General features: G+C 36.8%; 1 protein-coding gene across 1 annotated transcript in view; it reads left to right on the forward strand.

Moving 5' to 3' along the window:
- Window positions 1-387: 387 nt before the first annotated feature.
- The window catches only part of DYNC2H1 (dynein cytoplasmic 2 heavy chain 1), a 187,380-nt gene continuing 166,528 nt past the window's right edge, over window positions 388-21,239 (forward strand). Inside the window, exons 1-20 of the mRNA XM_052812508.1 lie at window positions 388-935; window positions 3,262-3,432; window positions 4,431-4,566; window positions 4,891-5,009; window positions 5,577-5,721; window positions 6,511-6,743; window positions 7,004-7,138; window positions 7,236-7,349; window positions 7,544-7,655; window positions 7,823-7,947; window positions 9,274-9,449; window positions 10,801-10,996; window positions 12,210-12,305; window positions 14,125-14,277; window positions 14,388-14,486; window positions 16,578-16,717; window positions 16,810-17,038; window positions 17,552-17,679; window positions 18,948-19,063; window positions 20,318-20,445. Coding sequence (XP_052668468.1) covers window positions 735-935; window positions 3,262-3,432; window positions 4,431-4,566; window positions 4,891-5,009; window positions 5,577-5,721; window positions 6,511-6,743; window positions 7,004-7,138; window positions 7,236-7,349; window positions 7,544-7,655; window positions 7,823-7,947; window positions 9,274-9,449; window positions 10,801-10,996; window positions 12,210-12,305; window positions 14,125-14,277; window positions 14,388-14,486; window positions 16,578-16,717; window positions 16,810-17,038; window positions 17,552-17,679; window positions 18,948-19,063; window positions 20,318-20,445 — 2,952 coding nt within the window. The 5' untranslated portion in view covers window positions 388-734. The remainder of the gene's footprint in view (window positions 936-3,261; window positions 3,433-4,430; window positions 4,567-4,890; window positions 5,010-5,576; window positions 5,722-6,510; window positions 6,744-7,003; window positions 7,139-7,235; window positions 7,350-7,543; window positions 7,656-7,822; window positions 7,948-9,273; window positions 9,450-10,800; window positions 10,997-12,209; window positions 12,306-14,124; window positions 14,278-14,387; window positions 14,487-16,577; window positions 16,718-16,809; window positions 17,039-17,551; window positions 17,680-18,947; window positions 19,064-20,317; window positions 20,446-21,239) is intronic.

Raw genomic sequence — 21,239 nt, forward strand, 5'->3', positions numbered from 1 at the left:
CCGAGGCGGGACGGCGTTCCTCCGCGGCTGCCTGCTGCTGCTGGCCGGCGTCCGGAAGCCCTGAGCGCTCGCCCACCGCCTCCCGGGGCCGGGCCCGCACCGGGCTCCGCGTGGTGGTATCGAAGCAGCGCAAGCCCGGGGACCGCGGGTTCGTTAGCGGTAACGGGGCGGGGGGGGCGGGGAGGGACGCACCGCCACTACCGCCGGTGCCCGTGACACCGTCATGCGGCTGATGGCAGGAGAGACGCCTCGAAGACTCCCAGAGGAAAGCCGTGCAGCAGGTCGGGACGGCCGGGGGCTGCCCCCCTCCTCACCACAAGCGGCTCCGCAGCGGCCTGCGGGGAGCGCGCACCGCCCGGCACCGCCCCGCGGGGCGGAGCGTCGCATCGCCCCGCCCGCCTCCCGCAGGCTGGCGTGCCTGGCGATTACCGAGCGCGTCGACCGCTGCCTTTCTCCCCGCCGGCGGCAGCAGCGCGGCACGGCGCTTGCCCGTCGCCACCCGGACCAAGCTCGCGAGCGCGCCGGGGCCGCCATTTTCAGTCACCATAGTGACGGGGCTTGGCAACGCGGGGACGCCGGTAGGCCTCGGGCCTCGCCCTGTACCCCGGCGTGAGCCGCCGGCCTTCCCGCCGCCCGCCCTTTGGGTCTTCTCCCGTCAGCCCTCCACGTACTCCCGCGAGGTTCTGGACCCAGCCCCGCCTTGATCCTGCCTGGCGGGGGTGCGTCCTGCCAGCATGGCCGGCGAGGGAGACAAGAGGAAGCGGTTTATTTCAGCCACGGCTGCTAACTACTTCGGACTGGATCCAGCTGTGGGTCCCGCTGCCCTGGCCGCGGGGCTCCATTCCCGCCCGGAGCTGACCAACTTCCTCGACGACGGCAATGAGTTCCTCCTCGTGGTGCAGCGCTCGGGCACCCAGCTCACCGCATCCAACAAGGTACGGCAGCGTCAGGCCGAGCATGTGCACGCACCTATGGATCCAGCGTGTCCACCCCATCCCAGTGTGCGAGTGGGGATGCAGAGCCTGGGGTCCAGCCCAGGTCTAGTGGTCGTAAAAGGCTGGTATCTGATTTGGGAGACATCTTCCTACTGCAAATATCTATGGGGGTCTCAGTGTCTGCCGCATGAATTACTGGCCCAGGAGTCTGTGAAGACCACATGGCCAGCTGTGCCATTGTCCTGGTTTCAGCTGGGATAGAGTTGATTGATTGTCTTCCTAGTAGCTGGTGCAGTGCTATGTTTTGAGTTCAGTATGAGAAGAACGTTGATAACACTGATGTTTTCAGTTGTTGCTAAGTAATGTTTAGTCTAAAGTCAAGGATTTTTCAGCTTTTCAAGCCCAGCCAGCGAGAAAGCTGGAGGGGCACAAGAAGTTGGCACAGGACACAGCCAGGGCACCTGACCCAAACTGGCCAATGGGGTATTCCATACCATGTGACGCCACATCTATCATACACGTTTATCATGTGTATAAACTGGGGGGAGTGGGGGCGGAGGATGGCCGCTCGGGGATTAGCTGGGTGTCGATCGGCAGGTGGTGAGCAATTGCACTGCGCATCATTTGTACATTCCAATCCTTTTATTATTACTGTTGTCATTTTATTAGTGTTATCGTTATCATTATTAGTTTTTTCTTTTCTGTTCTATTAAACCCTTCTTATCTCAACCCACGAGTTTTACTTCTTTTCCCGATTTTCTCCCCCATCCCACTGGGTGGGGGGGAGTGAGCGGCTGCGTGGTGCTTAGTTGCTGGCTGGGGTTAAACCACGACAGTCATATATTTTTTAGTGGATTGTGCCCATGCTGATATGTAGTTTCAGTGTGCTGTATGTATATTGTTGCTGCCTGAACGTAATGCAGCCTGGAGAATGGCATGTTCCCTTGCTGCAAATGCCAGGTGGAGTCTGATGTATGGGTTGTTCCTGGGCAAGGGTGCACGCAGGTGACTGGAAGGCTTGCGTTGCCAATGTCTATGCAGAAAATGTGGCCCAATATGTGGCACGTTTGATGGTATTTGACAAGTCCCAAGGTGGGTGTTTGTCCAAATCATGCATTTTGCAGATTGATGTGTCCAGCTGTGAGCAAATCTGAGGTTCATTGTGTGAAATGTCCTGCTTTGAGTGTTTGTGTCAGCGAGTGACTCATCTGAATGATACCGTTGGGTGTGATATGCAGTGAATGTTACCATGTAATCAGGACATGGTGTGGTGCCTGCCACACAGAGTGTACAGGCAAAGTGTGGGTCTTGATGTGTGTCCCATCATTCTGCTGTGAGACCAGGGATGTGGTGTCTGTTACACCAGTGACCGTTTCTTGGATTGTGCTGCTGAGCCACTGTCTAATATACAAAGCCACTCTCAACAGCTGTGGAAAATCAGATGCATATCGGGACTATAATATATACCTGTTGCCTCAGTGAAACAATGTCTTTAGGTGTTGGGCTAAAGACTTGGTAAAAAAGTAAAACTGATACTGTCCAGTAAAATTGAAAGCTGTTCTTACTAGCCCTCTGTTTCTTTTAACAGAAAAAAAGTTCACAGATGTTTACAATTGCAAAGAATTTGGGATTTCAGCTAGCGTATATTTTGCTATTGTGTTATTAAATGTTTAATAATGTTCTCCTGTTTTATGAATTCTCGTCAGCCACAGATAGCTTCAATAATTGATTTTATGGCAGTTTTTGGAAGTTTACCCATAAGTTGGACTGTGAAGGGAACAAGAGTCATGTTACAACTTATGATTTTACAGATGAAGGAGCATGCCTTTCTCTGTCCTTGAGAAATCTATGAATTGCAATAGAGTTATGTATTTACAGACTCAGGAGAACAATACTGAATATTTAGAAAAATATTCCTGAAGGTATGTAGCGTAAAAATGCAATAAAAAATACAGACTTGATGCTTAGTTTTCTCTAGGCACAACATAGAGGTTCTGGTTTGTCCCCAGAAAGTGTAAGTTGAGTTTTCAAAATCAAAATAGCGTAAGTAATTATGGTATTTACAGATATTTTATAAAGAAAAAGGCATTACATATTTGATATTGGTATTCAGGTTCCCACGAACTCAGGAATGAGTATAATAAAAGTTTTCATTTTCTGTGCAAATTGGATACTACCAGAATGTTATCAGAGCCCATAGGGAGTAACATGGTATTTTACAATTTTTTCTTGATGTAAGTAATTTGTGTAATGGTGTACGTAATTTATTATAATATGTAGTCAATGACAGTTTGCTAAACAAATCCTGTCTTCTTGATTATTACAGATTGAAGATACTGATTCAAAGAATAATGTGTTGGTGTTCTTTAAGCTGCGACCTGATGTAATTACTGAAGATAATCTTCATAGTAATATTCTTGTGTCATCTATGCTAGATTCACCAATTAACACCCTTTATCAAGCTGTACGGCAAGTTTTTGCACCAGTATTACTAAAGGTGAGCAATATACCAATTTAAATGTTCTGTAGATTTATACTGAAACATTGAAATTTCATAGGTTGTTAATTATTCTGAGATAAATACTTTGTGTTTTAAAAATAAAATATTTTAAGAGCTTAAATAATGGATGATAGTTCTAATTTCTAAGTTACAGAAAGTACTTCCTATTGGTAAGGATGAGAGGAGGATTCTGGTCATGCATATGCCTGACTCTATAGAAATATGGAATACACTAAGCAGTGGTGGTTAATGGAGACAACAGCTCCTTACCTCCTTTCCACAAGTAATTCGAGTCTTGTGTCCTTTTCTGGTTTTAGATATTCTTGTATTTTATATGAAATGCATAGGTCTGTATCATGCAAACTATGATTCTTTAATATGTGGCAGAGAGGTGTGCTAGACTCTAGATTAATTTGTACAGCTGCATTTTTCATAGTTTTGCTTTTTTTAAAATGTTCTGAGGCTTTTCCTTCTGTTACATTAAAGATTATATTTACTTTGTGGTTTTTTTTGTCAAAAACGATGACCATGGCTGTACTTCATAAGCTGAACAAGCAGAGTTTCAGCATTTAAATATTTTTAATTTCTTGTATGTCATAATATTAATAAAATAATGTTAGAAAAACACAATAACTTTTAATATTTGATTCTAGCAATTTCCAGATTCTACTATAGAAGTAGTTTCCAAACTTATTTAACTTAAGAGAATTCATTAACAAAGAATTTTGAACACATTTTCAGAGTGCCTTTATAAATCCAACAACTGACTTTTGATTTTGTGATAAAAATTTTTTTTACAGTATTATTCTGAATTGTTAAGTGAAAAGAATGAGGTGCTTTTCCTTGACTTTAAGAAAAAGAAATTATTACATTGTCCCACCATGTGGTTGGTTACTGCTATTAATCTGAATAATTATTATTTTTTTAAGATTAATGGGAGGAAAATAGTAATTGTTCTATCACGTGAGTCACAATTTTTGAAATTTTCATTGCAGGATGAGAGATGGAGTAAAACATTTGAACCCAAACTCCAGAAACTTTTAAGTGAGCTTGAAGCTGGCTTGAGTACTGTTCTCAGAAGATCAGATCCTAATTACACAGGAACAAAATTCAGTGAAGATGATGTGCAAGGTTTGTTTTGCAGTTATGTCTTTTATAGTTAATTTTAAATTAGGAGTAAATAGTTTATTTACCGGTTGAGTTTTCAGTCTTCCTTTATCCCAGTGACTGCAGAGTGTGAAATATAACAGGTTGTGGTGAGTAGATTGGAATTAGTGATGATCAGCTCTGGTCTCTTGGTATGAACTTGGTACTACATCTAGTCAGAGTCTGAAGTTGAAGGATAATTACAAAACCATACAGTAAAAATTTGCTTTAGAAAGTATGCTCTGACTGAAAATATTTTGTGACCATTCATGTTCTTCATATTTAAACATTTTCCATTATTATTTGCAGCTATACTTACACCAACAGATGAATTTCAGTTCTGGATAGAATGTGCTCATCATGGAAGTAAATGGTGTAGTAAAGAGAGAGCTTCTCATTTTAAAGACCTGTTTGAGGACATTGCAAAAGTATGTTTTCTTTTGTATGATCAGTGATATATTTGTAGGCTTAGTAAAAAATGCTCTTATGAAATATGTCAGTATATGTACAATGTTTTCAAGTATATGAATATGTAACTATTTAGTTATTTTTTTCTTAGGCAAAATTTTACTTTAAATGACTGCCATTGGTGTAGTTTCTAGTGACAATGGGAATGCCAGCATTTGATTGGGAGCAGATTTGACCATTGAATACTAGAAGCTGCTGTAGAAATATAACAGTACACTGCAGTTTGTGAACTAGAAATTGATTCATGAAATTATAAAAAAGGAAAACTGAAAATGCAGATGATAATAATGAATGCTATCGTGCAAAACTTTAGGCACCTGTAAAGTGCTTGCTTGTATAGCGCTTCAGATATCAATGCATTCATCACATGAATAAACTTACACAAATGCTTGTTTTTTTGAGAGGATTATGCCATATTTTGTTAAGCAGTAAACCCCAGGAAACTATAGCAATTGCCAGCTTCAGAAAGTATAATGTTGCTACAATACTAGTTGCAAGGTAATTGTATCGAGGATATTTTTTTCTAGGATTATTACAACTTGGATAGTCTCTCACTATTTGAAGTTGTGGATTTGGTGGAGACTACCAAGGATACTGTGGATGGTGTGTGGAGACAAACAGAACATGATCCTTATCCACAGCCACGCATGCATAATCTCCTGGATGTAATAGGTAAACCTTTATGCAGTCTTTATTAAATGAACAGTTGAGAAGGATTCATTTTACTCTTTGAGCAGAGACCTTCTTCCTCCTAAAGGCACCAGTGATAGCCTACAGCATTAAGGTGCTTTCTTGTAATTATGATCCATGAATATTATTTGCCTTATAGTATCCAATAATTCAGCCAGTTCTGGTAGATGCCTTCACACGTTTGGGAAGATAATAGGTAATAACAAGATGGAGTTGGATACCTTTCAGCCTGTGGACTGGATATGTCTTGCTTCTGTTCGACTCCTTGTCTTTCTCTCAGAGGAGTAAGTTTGTTTACAGAAACCCCCATTTGAGGCTTGATTCAGCCTGGGTGGAGGTGAGAGCAAGATGTGCAGAGAGGTTGCTTCTCTCATTCTCTCGACAGCAGTCCCACATTCTGGGACAGGCGTAAGACAGGGAGTTTGTCTGCTGCTGCCAGATGTGTGTGTGCATGAGGGGAAGGATTGCTGGGGGTAGCCAGCTGCTGCCATTACTGCTGATAAAGACACATGCTTGTGTGTGGGTTCCAGAATCCAAATCCATCAGCTTCTGATGTTGGACCAACATCTGTTTAACTTGGAGACATTTAAGAGATTTATTGAATCTGAAAGAAAATAATCAGTTATTGATAAGTTTGTGTGGTTTGAAATCAAGACATTGCAATAGTTTTTTAAAAAATGTAATTGGAACAATTGGAACGTGGTGTAGCATTTAAAGGAATTATTTTAAACAAACATAACATTGCTTTTGTATACTTTTTTTGTGTTCTAGGTGGCTCACTAGGTAGATATGTTCAGAGAAAATTGGCAGCTTTGAATTTGTGGGAGGATGCTTTTCACAATGTTAAAGAAAATCTAAAGGCTGGTATCTTGATTTGCGAGCAGTGGGTGTCAGCTTGTGAGTACCTAACTGGACAACTGTGGCAACGTTATACTCTACATCCATGGAAAAATGAGAAATATTTCCCTGAATCATTAGCCAAACTTGGCAAACGTCTTGATGAGGTAGAGATTTGAATTATACACATTTATTTTATTTGACACGGAATTAAACAACATTGTTTTAAGTTAAAAAAGGGAATTAAACACTTCTATAGCCTTTTCAGAGTCAGACAGCATTTCATAATCCATGTTTGCCTGAGCCTTTCAAAAGTTTCTTGTAAAAAGGAGAGGGATGGAATGTGCTGCTTGTGCTTTTTGCTTCTAAATCTAAGTTTTATCTAAAAATATGTTGGATATGTTAAATATTTTTTTTTCCCTTATAGGTGCTAACTGTTAGAACACTGCATGAAAAACTTACATTCTTTTTGCCAGCTGGAGAACAAAATGCTTTATATCTTACCCAAGTGTTTGAACCCTTTGCTGGCCTAAATCCTATACACTATAATCCTTACACAGAGGTATAATGCTTATTTTTAATTTCTTCACATTCTTTCTGTGACTTTTTATGGTGTATATGGATAGTCCTAAACTAACATATGAACTCATTATTTCTAGCCATTATGGAAAGCAGCAGTCTCTCAGTATGAAAGAATTATTGCACCAGCGGAGCAAAAAATAGCAAGCAAATTGAAGAAATTTATTTCAGAAATTCGGGACAGTCCTCAGCAGGTATGGGTATTTTTGTAGTCTGAAAATTTTACTAAAGATAAAGTTACTGAATTCTTAAGTAGTCAGTTTAGAGCACAGGAATAAGTACTTAGAGCCAAAGGCAGTGCTTATGAACAGCACTAATGACTACTGTCAGAATATGTTTAATTTTTTTTCAGGAGAAAGAGATAATTTTTTTAAACTTCATATTCCAGCTTCTTCAAACCTTCCAGAAATATAAGGAACTGATAAAGCATCCGAATATAAGCAAAGACTTGCTTTTTGAAAGGGAAACATTGCTAGCAAGACTTCAAGATTATGTCAAAGGTAAAAATGTATTTAAAAGTATTTAATTGCATTAGTTCTTTTGCAAATACTAGAATTCTTTATTTACTTTTAGAATTATGTCAGTATCCCTAGTATAACTACAATAATAATTTTAAGCTTGTTCTTGTTAGGTTTCTGGTCTAACATGAATCTTTTGCTTGGGTTAGAGTATCAGACAGACTTTGAAACTCGATGCCATGGTGTTCCTGGTGATGTTTCTGGACCACTGTCTGGCAAAAACCTTTCTGAAGTTGTGAATAATATTGTATGGGTACGGCAGCTAGAGCTGAAGGTAACAGATTTCATTACTGTTTAGGCACAATATTATCATAGAACATAAAACACGGTGTTTGAGATTTCTGTGGGGAATTCCCCACAGAAAAATTGTGGACTTCCCAAGAGTTACATAATCAAGATTCCTTATCAGTGGTGCTGCTTGCTAAGTTGAATTTTATTAACTGACCCAGAAGACAGTCTTCATAATACGCTGAACTGCCTGCTTTTATAACTTAACTGTTTGACAAAAAAAAAGACCAAAATTCTGAGAGGAAGCGTTTTTGTTAAATTTTATCCTCCAGTTTGCATTTTAAAATTGTATTTAAGATTTACAGATAGCCAGATTCTGACATCCTGATTATCACTTGTTATTACTAACCTTGAAATCAAAGGGATTTCTTGGTAGTACTTTTTTGAGTCAATGCTTGCCAGGGAATTTACTGCAGAGACTGTAGTAAAAGTGAATGTCAAACGATTCAGTGTTCTCTTACAACAGAATGAGTTTAAAACATATTTGACTCTATTTTAACTTACGTTATTTCTGTTAGTTTGTATTTACACTTTAGTTGGAAACTCTGGAACTTTTTTTGGAAAGTATTGACTAGTTGAAAGCAAAATGTTTTCTCTGTAAACAAAAGTGCCATTTACAATAACTATAGATTTGAATGAGAATAGAAATTACTTATCCCAGAATAACTTTTAGCCCATTATTTTGGCATTCACCTGTGATTTGCAGAAATTTCAAGGGCCCATTTCATCTGAATGTGACAAAGGGTAGAGGTCTTAAAGGTGTTACTTTGTTCTGTGTCTTACAGGGAGAACAGCAGCAGCTCAAGTTTCACAGTTGTTTCTTCTGCTTGGTCTGCTAAAGACCTAGAGAGCAGTTCAGCTGATGTCAGTTGTGTGTCTACTTTAGGCTGTGCTAAATTTTTTAATTGCTCTCAAATCTTCACTGATTGTATTGACTAGGGTTTTGATTAATTTGTTGACATGTAGATGTATAATCTCATTTGAAATACCTTTTGAGTATTGGCATGGACCTTATAGATAGACCAAAGGATGCATGGGAAATCTGTACCTTTATGGAGAATTAACTAAAGACCAGGTGGGATACTCTGGGGTGTCTTAATAGTGGTAGACACCTGTGGTGGACAACTTATTCAGAACCAATTTACTGTAATGGGAATTTGAACACCTGGGACACAATTCAGGATTCACATTTTTTTTTCTAATCTGTTTTTGAATCCCACTTGGATGTTTTGTAATACTGTTTTTTATTGTGGTGATTTTTCTGATTGAATACTGGGAGGTTAAGCTGCTTTTCTTTGTGGTTGTGTTTAAGGTGGATGATGCTACCAAGCTGGCAGAAGCTCTTCTGTCTGACTTACCTGGATTTCAAACTTTTCATCGAAGTGCAGATTCTTTTCTGGAACAGTTAAAAGTATATGAACAAGAACAATTTGATGATTGGTCTAGGAATATCCAGTCAGAATTATCAAATCCTAAGTTAGGACTTTGGTAAGTACATTCTTGTTTAACTAATGTTTATGTTGAAATCTGTAGTGTGGTGTAATTCAATAGAACTTGATGAAGGAAATAAAAATTTTTACAGAATTGAGAATGAATGGAGAAACAAAATGGAAGAGTTTATTATCATTTCATCATCCTGCCAGGCTTGGTTGGTAAGGTGAAGTATACAGGATAGTGTTAATAATTAATCTTGCAGTTTCTATTAACACTTGGAATGAAAGACATGTTTGTTTTGCTTATTGTTACTACTTGTTATCCATTGTAATCCATATAGTGATAATATCTAGAAACCAGATGAGATTAGAGTATGGCTGTTAACAAGAAATTCTGCAGTCTAAACAGAGCAGTTGAAAGAAGGGTAAGAAAATAAATTTAAACCTCATGAATTGTGTTCCTGAAAATAATGAAATTACTTTATGGGATACTAAAATATATTTTAACATTGTTTTTTTAATTGATTGGCCAGATGGCTTCTGTCTGCATGTCTGAGTGTTGCAAACTTTCTTTGAAAAAGTTTTTCTACAGTTTCAGAGGATACAGGACTCGATACTTACGTGTAAACTTTTATTTTATGAAGAACACTCAAATATAACAAATAAGCAGATTCAGCACTCCAATATATAATAGCCATCTAATTTATTAGTACCATAAGATTTTGTTATTGTGAGATTTTAAAATATGTGAAGAGATTAATTAAAAGGAAAAGAAAAGGGGTAGCTCACTGCAAAGAGGAATACAATGGATATGGGAACTAGAAGAAGATGAGAAAAAAAGTGAAAAAATGAGTAAAGCTGAAGTTTTTATGAAAGAAGCCTAGAAGGATGGTGGTAGAAGCATTACTACAGTAGAAAAAAAAAATTGGAGTAAAATCTAAAGATAGGCTGATGTTCTTATTAGCATTTGATTGTGTATACCAAAAAGTTCCACTGATCCAAGTCCTGGTTCTTGGATTGATTCCCACTGAGAATTTCTTCCCCTTTGCAGTGCTGAAGGCTGGGGCCTGTAAAGTGCCTGCTTGAGAGAGTATGATGAATCCAGTGTATTTGAGAAATACTGTCTGGCTGTGAGTTACATGTTAACTATTGTAACAAGCCAGAAAAACTTTGCGAGCAAAACCAATAGGCATTGTTCATTTCTTCTTGGCTTCAGTGGCTTTGAATTAAGAGAAAGGTTACTGGAATAATTTCTGAGTAAATTAAAATGTTAATAAACATAGAAAAACGTAATAGAATGACATCAAGCTTTTTAGAATTGTTTATTATATTATTATAAAATGCACCTAAGAAAGGATCAATATCAAATTATATTCAATAATATGTTTAATTTGATTTTGGTTTAGCATCCAAGCTAATAGTCCAGTAATGGAGTTGGATCACGTTTTTGGAACATTAAACATACTTTATTCAGATCGTTTGGTGACCCTCCTAAGAGAAGTACGTCAGCTGTCAGCACTTGGTTTTGCTATACCAGCTAAAATACAGAATGCTGCAAACACTGCACAAAAGTTCTGTAAGCAGGCGGTCATCCTTAAACAGGTATAAGATTAAATGCCATAATAACTTCCTGTTCTGACTTCCCAGCTTTAGTAGTAGAACTTTTCTAGACTATTATCTTTTCTGACTGTGTGGTTAAGCTTTTTGCTGTGTTTGTCTGTGTGAAAGTGACTTGTTTCTTGAACAAATTAGCTAAGTCCTTAAAAGAAAACAAAAATAAAGAACTGCTTTAGAATTTCGGAATGTGTCTTCTTTTGGAACCAAATGAATTATAGTATTAAAGCCATGTGAATTTACTGTATGTATATACAAAAATAAGACAAGTAATTCATTGATCTCCTGGTTTTAGTCTTGGTTTCTGATTATTATAACTGAAGGAAAATGTCATAAAATGGACCAGCTTGTCCTCACTATTGCTAGTTTTCCACTGAAAAGATATTAAGAAGTATTTTAATGGAATGTGTGCTTGTTTTTGGGGGGGGGTTATTTTTTGATTGGACTCAATGCTACATAAGTTTTTATTGGGCTTATATTTCAGTTGAAAGACCATGTCAGATTTTCTTCTGTTACTGTAAGATGCAAGAATAAATATGTATATATTGGTAAAAATTCTTATGTAGATACACAGGCTCAATTCAGTTTCACATGAGGTATCATTGGCATCTGAGATATCTGCAGAGCTAAGGCAGAGATGACACAAGACCTACAAGAGACCCATGCATCTGGATCATTGACAGGTGCCCAAGTGGAAACCTTAGTCATCTCAAAAGGCACTAGATGTCTATGTGTGGCCAAGTTGTAGGGTAAACCGAGTTGTAAGATATCCCTCTTACTCCAGCTGCCAATCTGGAAGTAAATAGATGTTTTTTAGGTCTTGTGTCATATCGTGGCAGATGTCATGGATACTTGAAGGCCTCTGAAACGGCACTAGATGCCTACATTTGCATGAAGTAGTAGAACTGTTCCACTTATAATAAATCAGAGACTGAACTTATTTCACTTCAGGTGAAGTATAATCGCCTCAGACGTGTAAGTAGCAGTCTTTTTTGCTAGTAGAATGCATCACTAGACGAAGATAGGATCACATTAGCATTGCATATGTGTTTTATTTTTGTAAACATTTTCCTAGTATAGTTAATACTCATATCTTGATGGTATTGATTGGGCAATACTTTCAGAAATATCCTGCATTACACTTATTGGCATATAAGTATTTTAATCTGCTCTTGTAAATTTAATCTCTCTATTTTTACAGGTGGCGCATTTTTATAATTCTATTGATCAACAAATGATTGCAAGTCAGAAGCCAATGATGTTACAATCTGCTCTAGCATTTGAACAGATAATTAAGGTGAAAGAATTCCCCTCTCTTTGCATTTTTAATTTCAGTGGTGTCTGTGCATATTCTGTACTGCTTTTTCTGTGTTTATTGCTGGACTTTTTAACTGTAGCCTTCCCATACAAGCAACACCATCTGTTTAATTAGCATTTTTTTAAATCAGTGGGCCTTTGGTTTTTTTAATATTATCATTTAAACAATTGCTTACTCCTTTTTACTTTGGATATTAGTGTAACATGCTCTCTCAGGAATTATTTTTAGTGTTTGAATTTACACATGAACCACAATGTGGTCAATTCCTTAATAGTTGGTAGTGCAACTCCTGTTTTAACAGTTCTAAATAATATTATTTTGGTCTATTTTAGTAAAAATGGCATATACTTTATTCTGAAGTTAAATTTGTATTAAGGAATGGTTTCACTGTTTTGACTTTTATTAAATCTCTGTGGATTTTGTAATTCTCTTGAATGTTTTTGGGCAGGTTGAAATTGGATAGTTTCTGTTTTAGATTAAGAACAAAGAATCTGTGGATTTACCTGATTATTGACTTATGTATGCAGTTTGTTACAGTGGGTTGGTGTTCAGACATAATATAGTTGCTCTGAGAAGAGATTTTTTTTTTTGTAATTGGTAGGAAGTTCACTATACTTAAAGAAGTTTTAGATTCTTTTAAGGAATTTGGGGCAATTTGGAGGAATTTATTTATTTATTTTCATTTTTCTGCTTTGAAGGGACAATATGAACTTAAAAGTTACACTAAAATCTACATGTTTTTAACACCATATCTATTTTATGTCTGGAGAAACATGTATATCATGAATTTCAGTTTACTGGTTTTGATCTGTTTGAAACACTCCACCCTCTTCCAACACTCTTACAATGTGAGAATGGCTGGAGAATTATAACATGCCCATAATCTCTGTATTGGGCGAGAGAATAACGCTTCCAGAGCAAGTATTACAGAAAAGATTGGAAACTTGCTCCTGAGAACCATTTTGCAAGACAGAGTATAAGAGTGGGACTCAAAGTAGAAGGGATGTTTTGGTTGGGATTAGTTCACGCAAAATGGTGGACAGTCCGGACCAAACTGTAGGTTCAAATGTGTCCTGGAAAAAGTTCCCAAACTGTCTCTTAAATTTTCCTTGGGCTGCCTGCAGATTATGCCACAGAATCCGTTAGTGTGCAGACCCTAAGACAGTGATGGTGCAGAGGTGTTCAAAGCCACAACATATTCTCCTATTTCATGTGATTTCTGCCCTACTTCTAGGAATAGGTCCAGCTGTGGAACTTCAGATGCTTTTGTCTTCTGATTTTTCTACTGTAAACTTAGCAAAAAACATAAATCCCCCAATATCTGGATAAAAAGCCCAGAGAAATGGAACTCCCTAAAGCTGCTTATGAGTCAGTGGAATTTTACAGTGTAATTTAAAAAATTTATTTCATTATAAACAGATGAAATTGGATAGCAATTGTTAGTGTCACATTTTGGTTTTTGGTCTGTTCAGAACAAAGAAGGGAGGAGTTCAAGGTGTCCTCTCAGCTTAAGATGTCTGCTTACGAGTGTGGGGCAGGAGTCTCAACATCAGTGAATTTATTTCAAGCTCTGTAAAAGTCTGGCATTAATCCTTCCCCAGTGCATTGGTGTAGGTATAATGATATGCCCACATGTCTGTGATTTGCTAGATTATTATGTCTCTAGTGCAGTAGTGAGAGGAGGGTCCTCCATTTTTTACTAGGAGTAAAACCATCTTTCTCATATTATCACTTCCTGTATGCTAGCTGGTAGACTATAGTTGTCATTAAATCTTACAAAGTTTGTATATTTTTCAAGCATTCAAAATCTGGTCCTGGAGGAAAAACTCAAATAACATGGGATAGTCCTAGAGAATTGGAAGCTTATATCCAAAAACTCCAAGCTGCTGCTGAACGGCTTTCCACTGAAAACAGAAAACTAAGAAAGTGGCACACAAAATTCATTGAAAAGGTATATTTTCCAGGTGAAATTGAAATCATGTCTCTTACAGCTTACTTCACTCTTTCTTTCATTTACGTGGTAATGAATATGTTTTTTATCCTTTAAAATTCTTTTAACAGGTTATATCGCTCATGAATATTGATCTACTTCGTCAGCAGCAGCGTTGGAAAGATGGACTTCAGGAGCTCAGAACTGGTTTTGCCAGCCTTGAGTCACAGGCAGGGTTTCATTATATTGCAAACTATGAACATTTGACTTTCCAACAGTAATCAAGATTTAAGACTCAAAACATAGCATGATTGAATTAATTTTGATTAAGGATTTACTAGCTAGCTCAGGAAAAATGACTGTGTACTAGTTGATGCCAGATGTGAGGTAAAATGAGGATGAGGATAATCTTTTTATGTCATGCTAGTAATGGGAGAGCAACAACGCTTGGTCAGATGACAGGGGTTAGATAAAGAAACGGGAAAACTTTAGGTCATGTAGATCAGTTGTGTCTGAGCCATTAACATAAGGTAAAATAAAGACATTGGTACAGAAGTGAGTAATCCCCAGGCAGAATAGAACAAATGTATAAAATTTAGAATTAAAATGCATTTCTGCCGGAAATAATGAAAAAGCCAAATTTGTATTTGTTCACTTATCAACTGTCAACTTTTAGAATAGAATCATTTAGGTTGGAAAAGGCCCTTAAGATCATCGAGTTAAGATGATTAAGAATATCATCTTATCAGAGTAACTAGATGATATTGCTATCACCTAAGCTATTTTGAGGTATCATTCAAGTCAGCTTAATTTTTCCTATAGCTTTTAGCAATAACAGGGCTGTATTCTTAGATGGATGTGGTGTTCTTAGCCTTTCTAATGCAAAACCAGATTATTTTAGTTGGTATTTGCCAGTCAAATAAATGCAGTATTTTTACTGTATTTTTCATATAATTTTTTCCATCTTCTCAAGATAATATGAATAATAAATAAGTATGTTGATTCAGCTTTTGGTTTGTAATTTCTTTTGAAATTTAGTTTGCAAATTTTTATCTTGAAGTCAGTATATGTGTGAAAATTAATAGTCTATATTTGGTTTAAGATCTGTTGGAAAATTGTTTTGATATTACAGATTATTTTATATGAAAAATTAACTAAACTGTATTCAGTCACTTTTTTTTTTTTTATCCTTGACTAGAAGTGATAAAAGTTAACCAAGTGTATCCTGTTTTCACCATCCAAAATTACAAGATGGTATAGTCTTACTGCTGTTGTCATCAAGATTTTACATATTTCTTTAAAAACCCTATTTGTAATTGTCTTAAGGCTTAATTGAGACAATTTCAGGTTTTCTTAATCTCTGGAATCTTTCTGTTGGAAGAGTTCCTCTGGGCAGCCTTGAATTGTAGGGCAGACCTTAACTGCGTAGCTTCCTGCAGCAGCCTTGGACTGCCTCCAAAGCCCTGGCTGAAAATCTCTATCCAATTAAATAAGAAGAGAACCTGTTAAGCTGGAAGAAGTTTCTAATTTCTTTTTTAATTTGTCTTGCCCTTTTGAAAATCCCTGGATGGCTTACAAGTGACCATTTACAGACTTGAGTGTACGATACGGCTTTACACATTCTTACAGTGCAGTGTAGCAGATTCCAATGAAAATCTGAATTCTTTAAGATAAAACCTTACAACTACTTATTAGTTAACATTGATCTGTGGAAACACACAAGAATTTTCTGAAATACTGTTTAAAAGATAGCTTACATATCATAAGAAAATAAAAGGTGTGATACAGGTTTAGATGTCTCATTCAGCTAGCTCTGTATCTTATTTCTAGCAGAGTCCCATGCATTTTAGAGTAACCTTGAAGAATCTCATACTAAACCAATAGGTAATGAACCTCAGTGAAGTTGTTATGCTGAACTGCCATAAAGACTCATTTGATTTGGATTTTTTTTTATTCCTATATTCATTTGAAATAAATGTAGTAGTTCTAGATCTTCTTAATATTCAAACTGGTCATAGAATCATAGAATCATAGAGTATCTTAAGTTGGAAGGGACCCACAAGGATTATTGAGTCCAACTCCCTGCTCCTCGCAGGGCTACCTAAAAGTAAACAAGATGACATAAGAGCATTGTCCAGATGCTCCTTGAACCCTTGACAGGCTTAGTGCCGTGACCACTTCCCTGGGGAGCCTGTTCCAGTGGTGTGATACTTCTTTGAATTTTACTAAGATCCTGGTCTTCAGGCATTGTACTGTGCTCAGTTTCAGCTTATCATTATGGTTTGAGAAATAAAATAAAAATAAACATTGTTAAATTTTAGGGTTTCAGATCATGTGATATGAAAGCTTGGAGACAGCACTGGAATCATCAACTTTACAAAGCTCTGGAGCATCAGTATCAAATGGGCTTGGAAGCACTCAATGAGAATTTACCAGAAATAAATATTGATCTAACATTCAAGTAAGATATATTATTTTTTTCCTACTAAGAAAGTATTCTAGCTCAGATTACATTCAAATATTAGGTTTTGTATGATTTGTTTCACTTTTTAGGCAAGGCCGGTTGCAATTCAGACCTCCTTTTGAAGAAGTACGAGCTAGATATTATAGAGAAATGAAGAGATTCATCTCCATTCCAAATCAGTTTAGGGGAGTAAGTGAAGCAGAAGAAGATTCTATATTCACTGTTATGACCGAAAGAAATGCAGATGGGTTTCTGACTGCTTTCAGTAAAGCAGAGGATTTGTTCAGAAGGCTGACAGATGTTTCTAATCAATTCAAGGTATTTTCAATATTTGACTGACTCATGTTTTTTTTTTTAGATTTGTATCATTTTAGGCTTCAGACATTCTAGAAGTAACTGAGCAATGACATTGTGCATTACCGTCCTTGAACATTCCAGAAGTAACTGAGCAATGACATTTGTGCATTATTGTCCTTTTCTGCAAGGCATATTAAGAAAAAGCTTAGTAAGTCCATCCATGTTAAGCCAACCATTTAAGCGCATAGCTAACTTGAAGCATATGTACAGTTCCCATCGAAACCTCAGTATTATAGCTGTCTTTTTACTCTTGTTCAAAATCTGTTTTGATTATCCTTAAATGTGTGAATATGTCAAACATTTTGTACCTCCTGATTTTTGCACTAAGAGAATCTGTAAGTAATTGAAGAAACACAAAGGTTAAAGAGAATGTAGCTTGAAAACAGTATTAACATATTTCAATATTATTGAGAAACAGAGTTTTTAGTCTGGAAAATATTTCTTTTCCATGAAATAAAAAATAATGTTGAAAAGGAATGGATCATAATTGGCCAAGTAGATATGGAAACTCTGGTGAAGACACATCTTTATAGCAAACAAGACTGGGAAAAAAACTTCAAAGCATTAAAAGTGAAAGGGAAAGAAGCAGAACGTCTTCCAAGGTATGGTGTAACTGTTCTTTTGTTTGAATAATGAATTCTATCAGATACTTTAAAGGTAATAGTAAAATACAAATACTCTCTTACACGGAGGTATGGATAGAATTTCAAGTGTTTTTAAAATACTGATGTACTTTTAAAATGTTTAGATTCTTGTTTTTCAGTTATTTTTAGACACTTATTCCCTTTTATCTGCGCAGCCTTCTCTGAAAACTTCTAATGTCTTCCTTTGATATGATGGGAAACCCCCTCAAAATTCAGGGCTCATTCTGAAATACTGCAAAACACGGTGATGTTTTAACAATTCTTTTAGCTAAGTCCTGTGCACGTGGAGTATATGTGGCAGTAAGGAACAGACTTCGTAAATGTTTATACATGCAATAATTCCTGTATTGAAACACTTGATTATCTCTTATAACTTACATTTTAAGATATGGTAGTGTAGGGTTTTATTCTCACATATATTCACATGGAATTCAGTGTATTGCATGGTTAGAGTTCTCAAATGAAACTGGTGGGAATCATGTCCAGAACAAGGAAGAAGAGATGACGTTTCATGCAGGAGAATGGACTGGTAGAACTTGTTGGCTAAGTGATACTGTGAGTAGTAAAGATTTTCATGAGTTCAAGGACAGACTGGAATGAATAGAAGAGAAATTGGCTGACATGTCTTATAGCCAGAAACCACATGTGGCTATGAAATGCTATGAGTTGAAAGTAATTGGTGTTGAGGGAGGATACTCAGGAAAGTATCAAATAAGGTAGCCCTTTTTCTTAGTGTTCTTTAGACATCTACTTATGGTCACTGTGAGATATTAGATATGGGGCCTTGAAAAGACTCACTATGGCTGTTCTTATGTTCTTAGGACTATTGAAGCCTTGGTTAGTAAGTTCTCATGGAAATTAGAGATTTAAAGACATGACTGTACAAATAATTTAAAAAATTTTCTTTTTGAGTATAGGAGTAGTCCTTTTGAATTTAGTGACATTGGTTACATAAAATCAAGCAATTTTCTAACTATTTGGAGGAGCAGAGCATTAGACGTTAGTCCCCATAAAACTGCATATATATGCATAATGGTTATAAATATTTCAATACTATGAGTGATTTTCCCATTAAGCTATGACATTTATTTGTAGAATTATGAGGGAAAATTTTTCTTATTAGGCTACAAAATCATGGTAAACTATAGACATGCATAGATGTTAGGGATATTGACATGTAAGTATACTACTGAATATTTGCTATTTTTTAATCTTTTGTCTTGAAGCACCATCAGAATAGATTGTTTAACTGTTAACTGCAACCCTGTGAAAACTGTAATTGATGATTTCATCCAGAAGTTGTATGATGTTCTTGTCATTTCTTTGAGAAAATCTATTCAAGGTAAATAACTTTAATGAATAGTACTTTTTTGTTTCTGTTGTACTTGTGGACGTTTGTGTTAATGTAAATACACTTTTTAAGAAATATTTTACTGTTGGGCACAGTGAACTGCAGAAATCACAGTGCAGAGAAAGTAATGTCACTAATTTTTCACTACAGGCCTAACCTAAGACTCCTTGATGTCCCTGTGCATCTTTCCCATTCACTTGTTTTGGCCACATCTGTTCCGGTTGTAAAAGAATGCATATGAATGTTGTTTTGCTTGTTTCTTTTTTCTGAAGGAAAATTTCTTTGTTGTTTCAGGGAGGAAAATTTATTTGATGTTTGAGGGAGAAAAATTTCTTAGGCGCTTGAGGGTAATTGAAGGAGGCATCATGAAGCGTTGTAATTAAAAAATATTGTTAGATTTTTCTTTCACAAATTGAAGTACTTCATGAAGAGTCTTAAATAATCTAGGCTTATTCCTTAGAGTTACTTGTCACTTAGATTGTCAAAATGCAGAGTGTTAAAGAGTGCAAAATATTTCCCTGGTTTTGGGTGGTCTGTCTATATCTGGAACAGCTAGACAAAATAGGATAAGGTGTATATGATGAGAAGTACCAGTACTTTGTGCTTTAAATGTAACAATCAGCACAGGAAACACAGAACAGGGGTTGTGCAGAAAGTGAATTTTCTCCAGAGCCTGAAAGATGAATTGTTTCCTGGAAGATGTGTTACTCCCTGGAATTGTACAGCTCCTTTCTCAGTACCAAAACCATGTACCTTGGTAGGAAAATACAACATTATAGCTTAATCAGGCTTTTGTTTGTGAATCTTTTCAATGTTTAAAGCAGGGTGGCTTCAGTTAGTTTCTTCAAAAAACAAAACAAAACAAAACAATCCCCCAACCCCCAAAAGCAATTTTAACATTTATTTTTCTCCATTTTCCCAAAAAAGACCTATAGAGATTTTGAAAGTGTATAAAAAAAATGCCTTACATATTTATGTTTAATTCTCAGAAGGGACTTTGATACTTACGGTCTAAATCATACACTGAATGCAGTGGATTACATTTAAAAAGCTATGTGTAAACACAAATTTGCAATTTTTGTTGAAGCAGCATGTAAGGTTGGGGTCTGCAATTTTTTAAGCAAATACTTTGCATGCATTATTGTATCTTATGACAATGTTGTATCACAGTACATTTATCTGACTTAGATATTTATTACTACAAATATTTGCTTTGTGATAACTTTGTTTTCCACCTTTATATAGCTCACCTATGTGATGTTTCTTCATTTCTCACTGATGCCATGGACGCGTTAGTGATTAGGCCCCAGACTGTAGAGGAAGTAGCAGAGGACAATTTGAAATATTTAAACCTACATGAACGAAAAGAAGGGGTAAGATGCTATTTTATCATATCCAGAACAACAGCTATCAAAAAATGTAATTGCTTTCTAGTACGGAAACATATTTAATATAACTAGTTTACAACATGCAGTGGCCATATAGGGTCAGAGCTGTGGTCCATGTATTTTGTCTCCAGCAGTAGAATAAAGCAGCTGCCTAGGGGAAAATATAAAGTCAGGGTAGCATATCTGTTGCTTTCCCACACTTCTACCCTCCAACCAAAACCTTTTTGAGTTTTATGTGGCTCCTGAGCATATAGTAACACTCGGTGGATTTCTCTTCCACAACCTTACCTCATCTCCTCTTGAAAGCAAATACACCTTTGACATCCAAAAGATCCACTGGTAGAGTGTAGATCCATCACCCGTTAGTTGAAGGACCCTTCCTTTTATTTTTTTCACCTGCCATCTGTTAACTTCCTACCATTTAAGTCTTACATTGGCCTCATCAGTTCCTATTCTTCCTTTTCATGACACATGATTGTATTCTTCTTTGTTGTGTCCTGTGTCAGCCAACTCTCTTCTAGATTGAAGAGTTTTAGTTTACCTGATCTTTTCTTATACCTAAGTCCACTCACAACTTTGATCATCCTTGTTGCCCTTTGGTAAGTCTTTTCTACTTTTGCAATAATATTTTTCTGTGGGACCAACAGAATTTTGTACAATTTTAAAGATATGAACAAACCATGGATTTATATGATGAAATGGCAATATTATCTCTTTTATTCTCTTTTTGACCCTTGTGACTCCTAACATTTGATTTACTTCCTACTGCTGAGATTAAG

This window comes from Harpia harpyja, chromosome 17 (assembly GCF_026419915.1).
Source record: "Harpia harpyja isolate bHarHar1 chromosome 17, bHarHar1 primary haplotype, whole genome shotgun sequence".
Taxonomy (NCBI): domain Eukaryota; kingdom Metazoa; phylum Chordata; class Aves; order Accipitriformes; family Accipitridae; genus Harpia; species Harpia harpyja.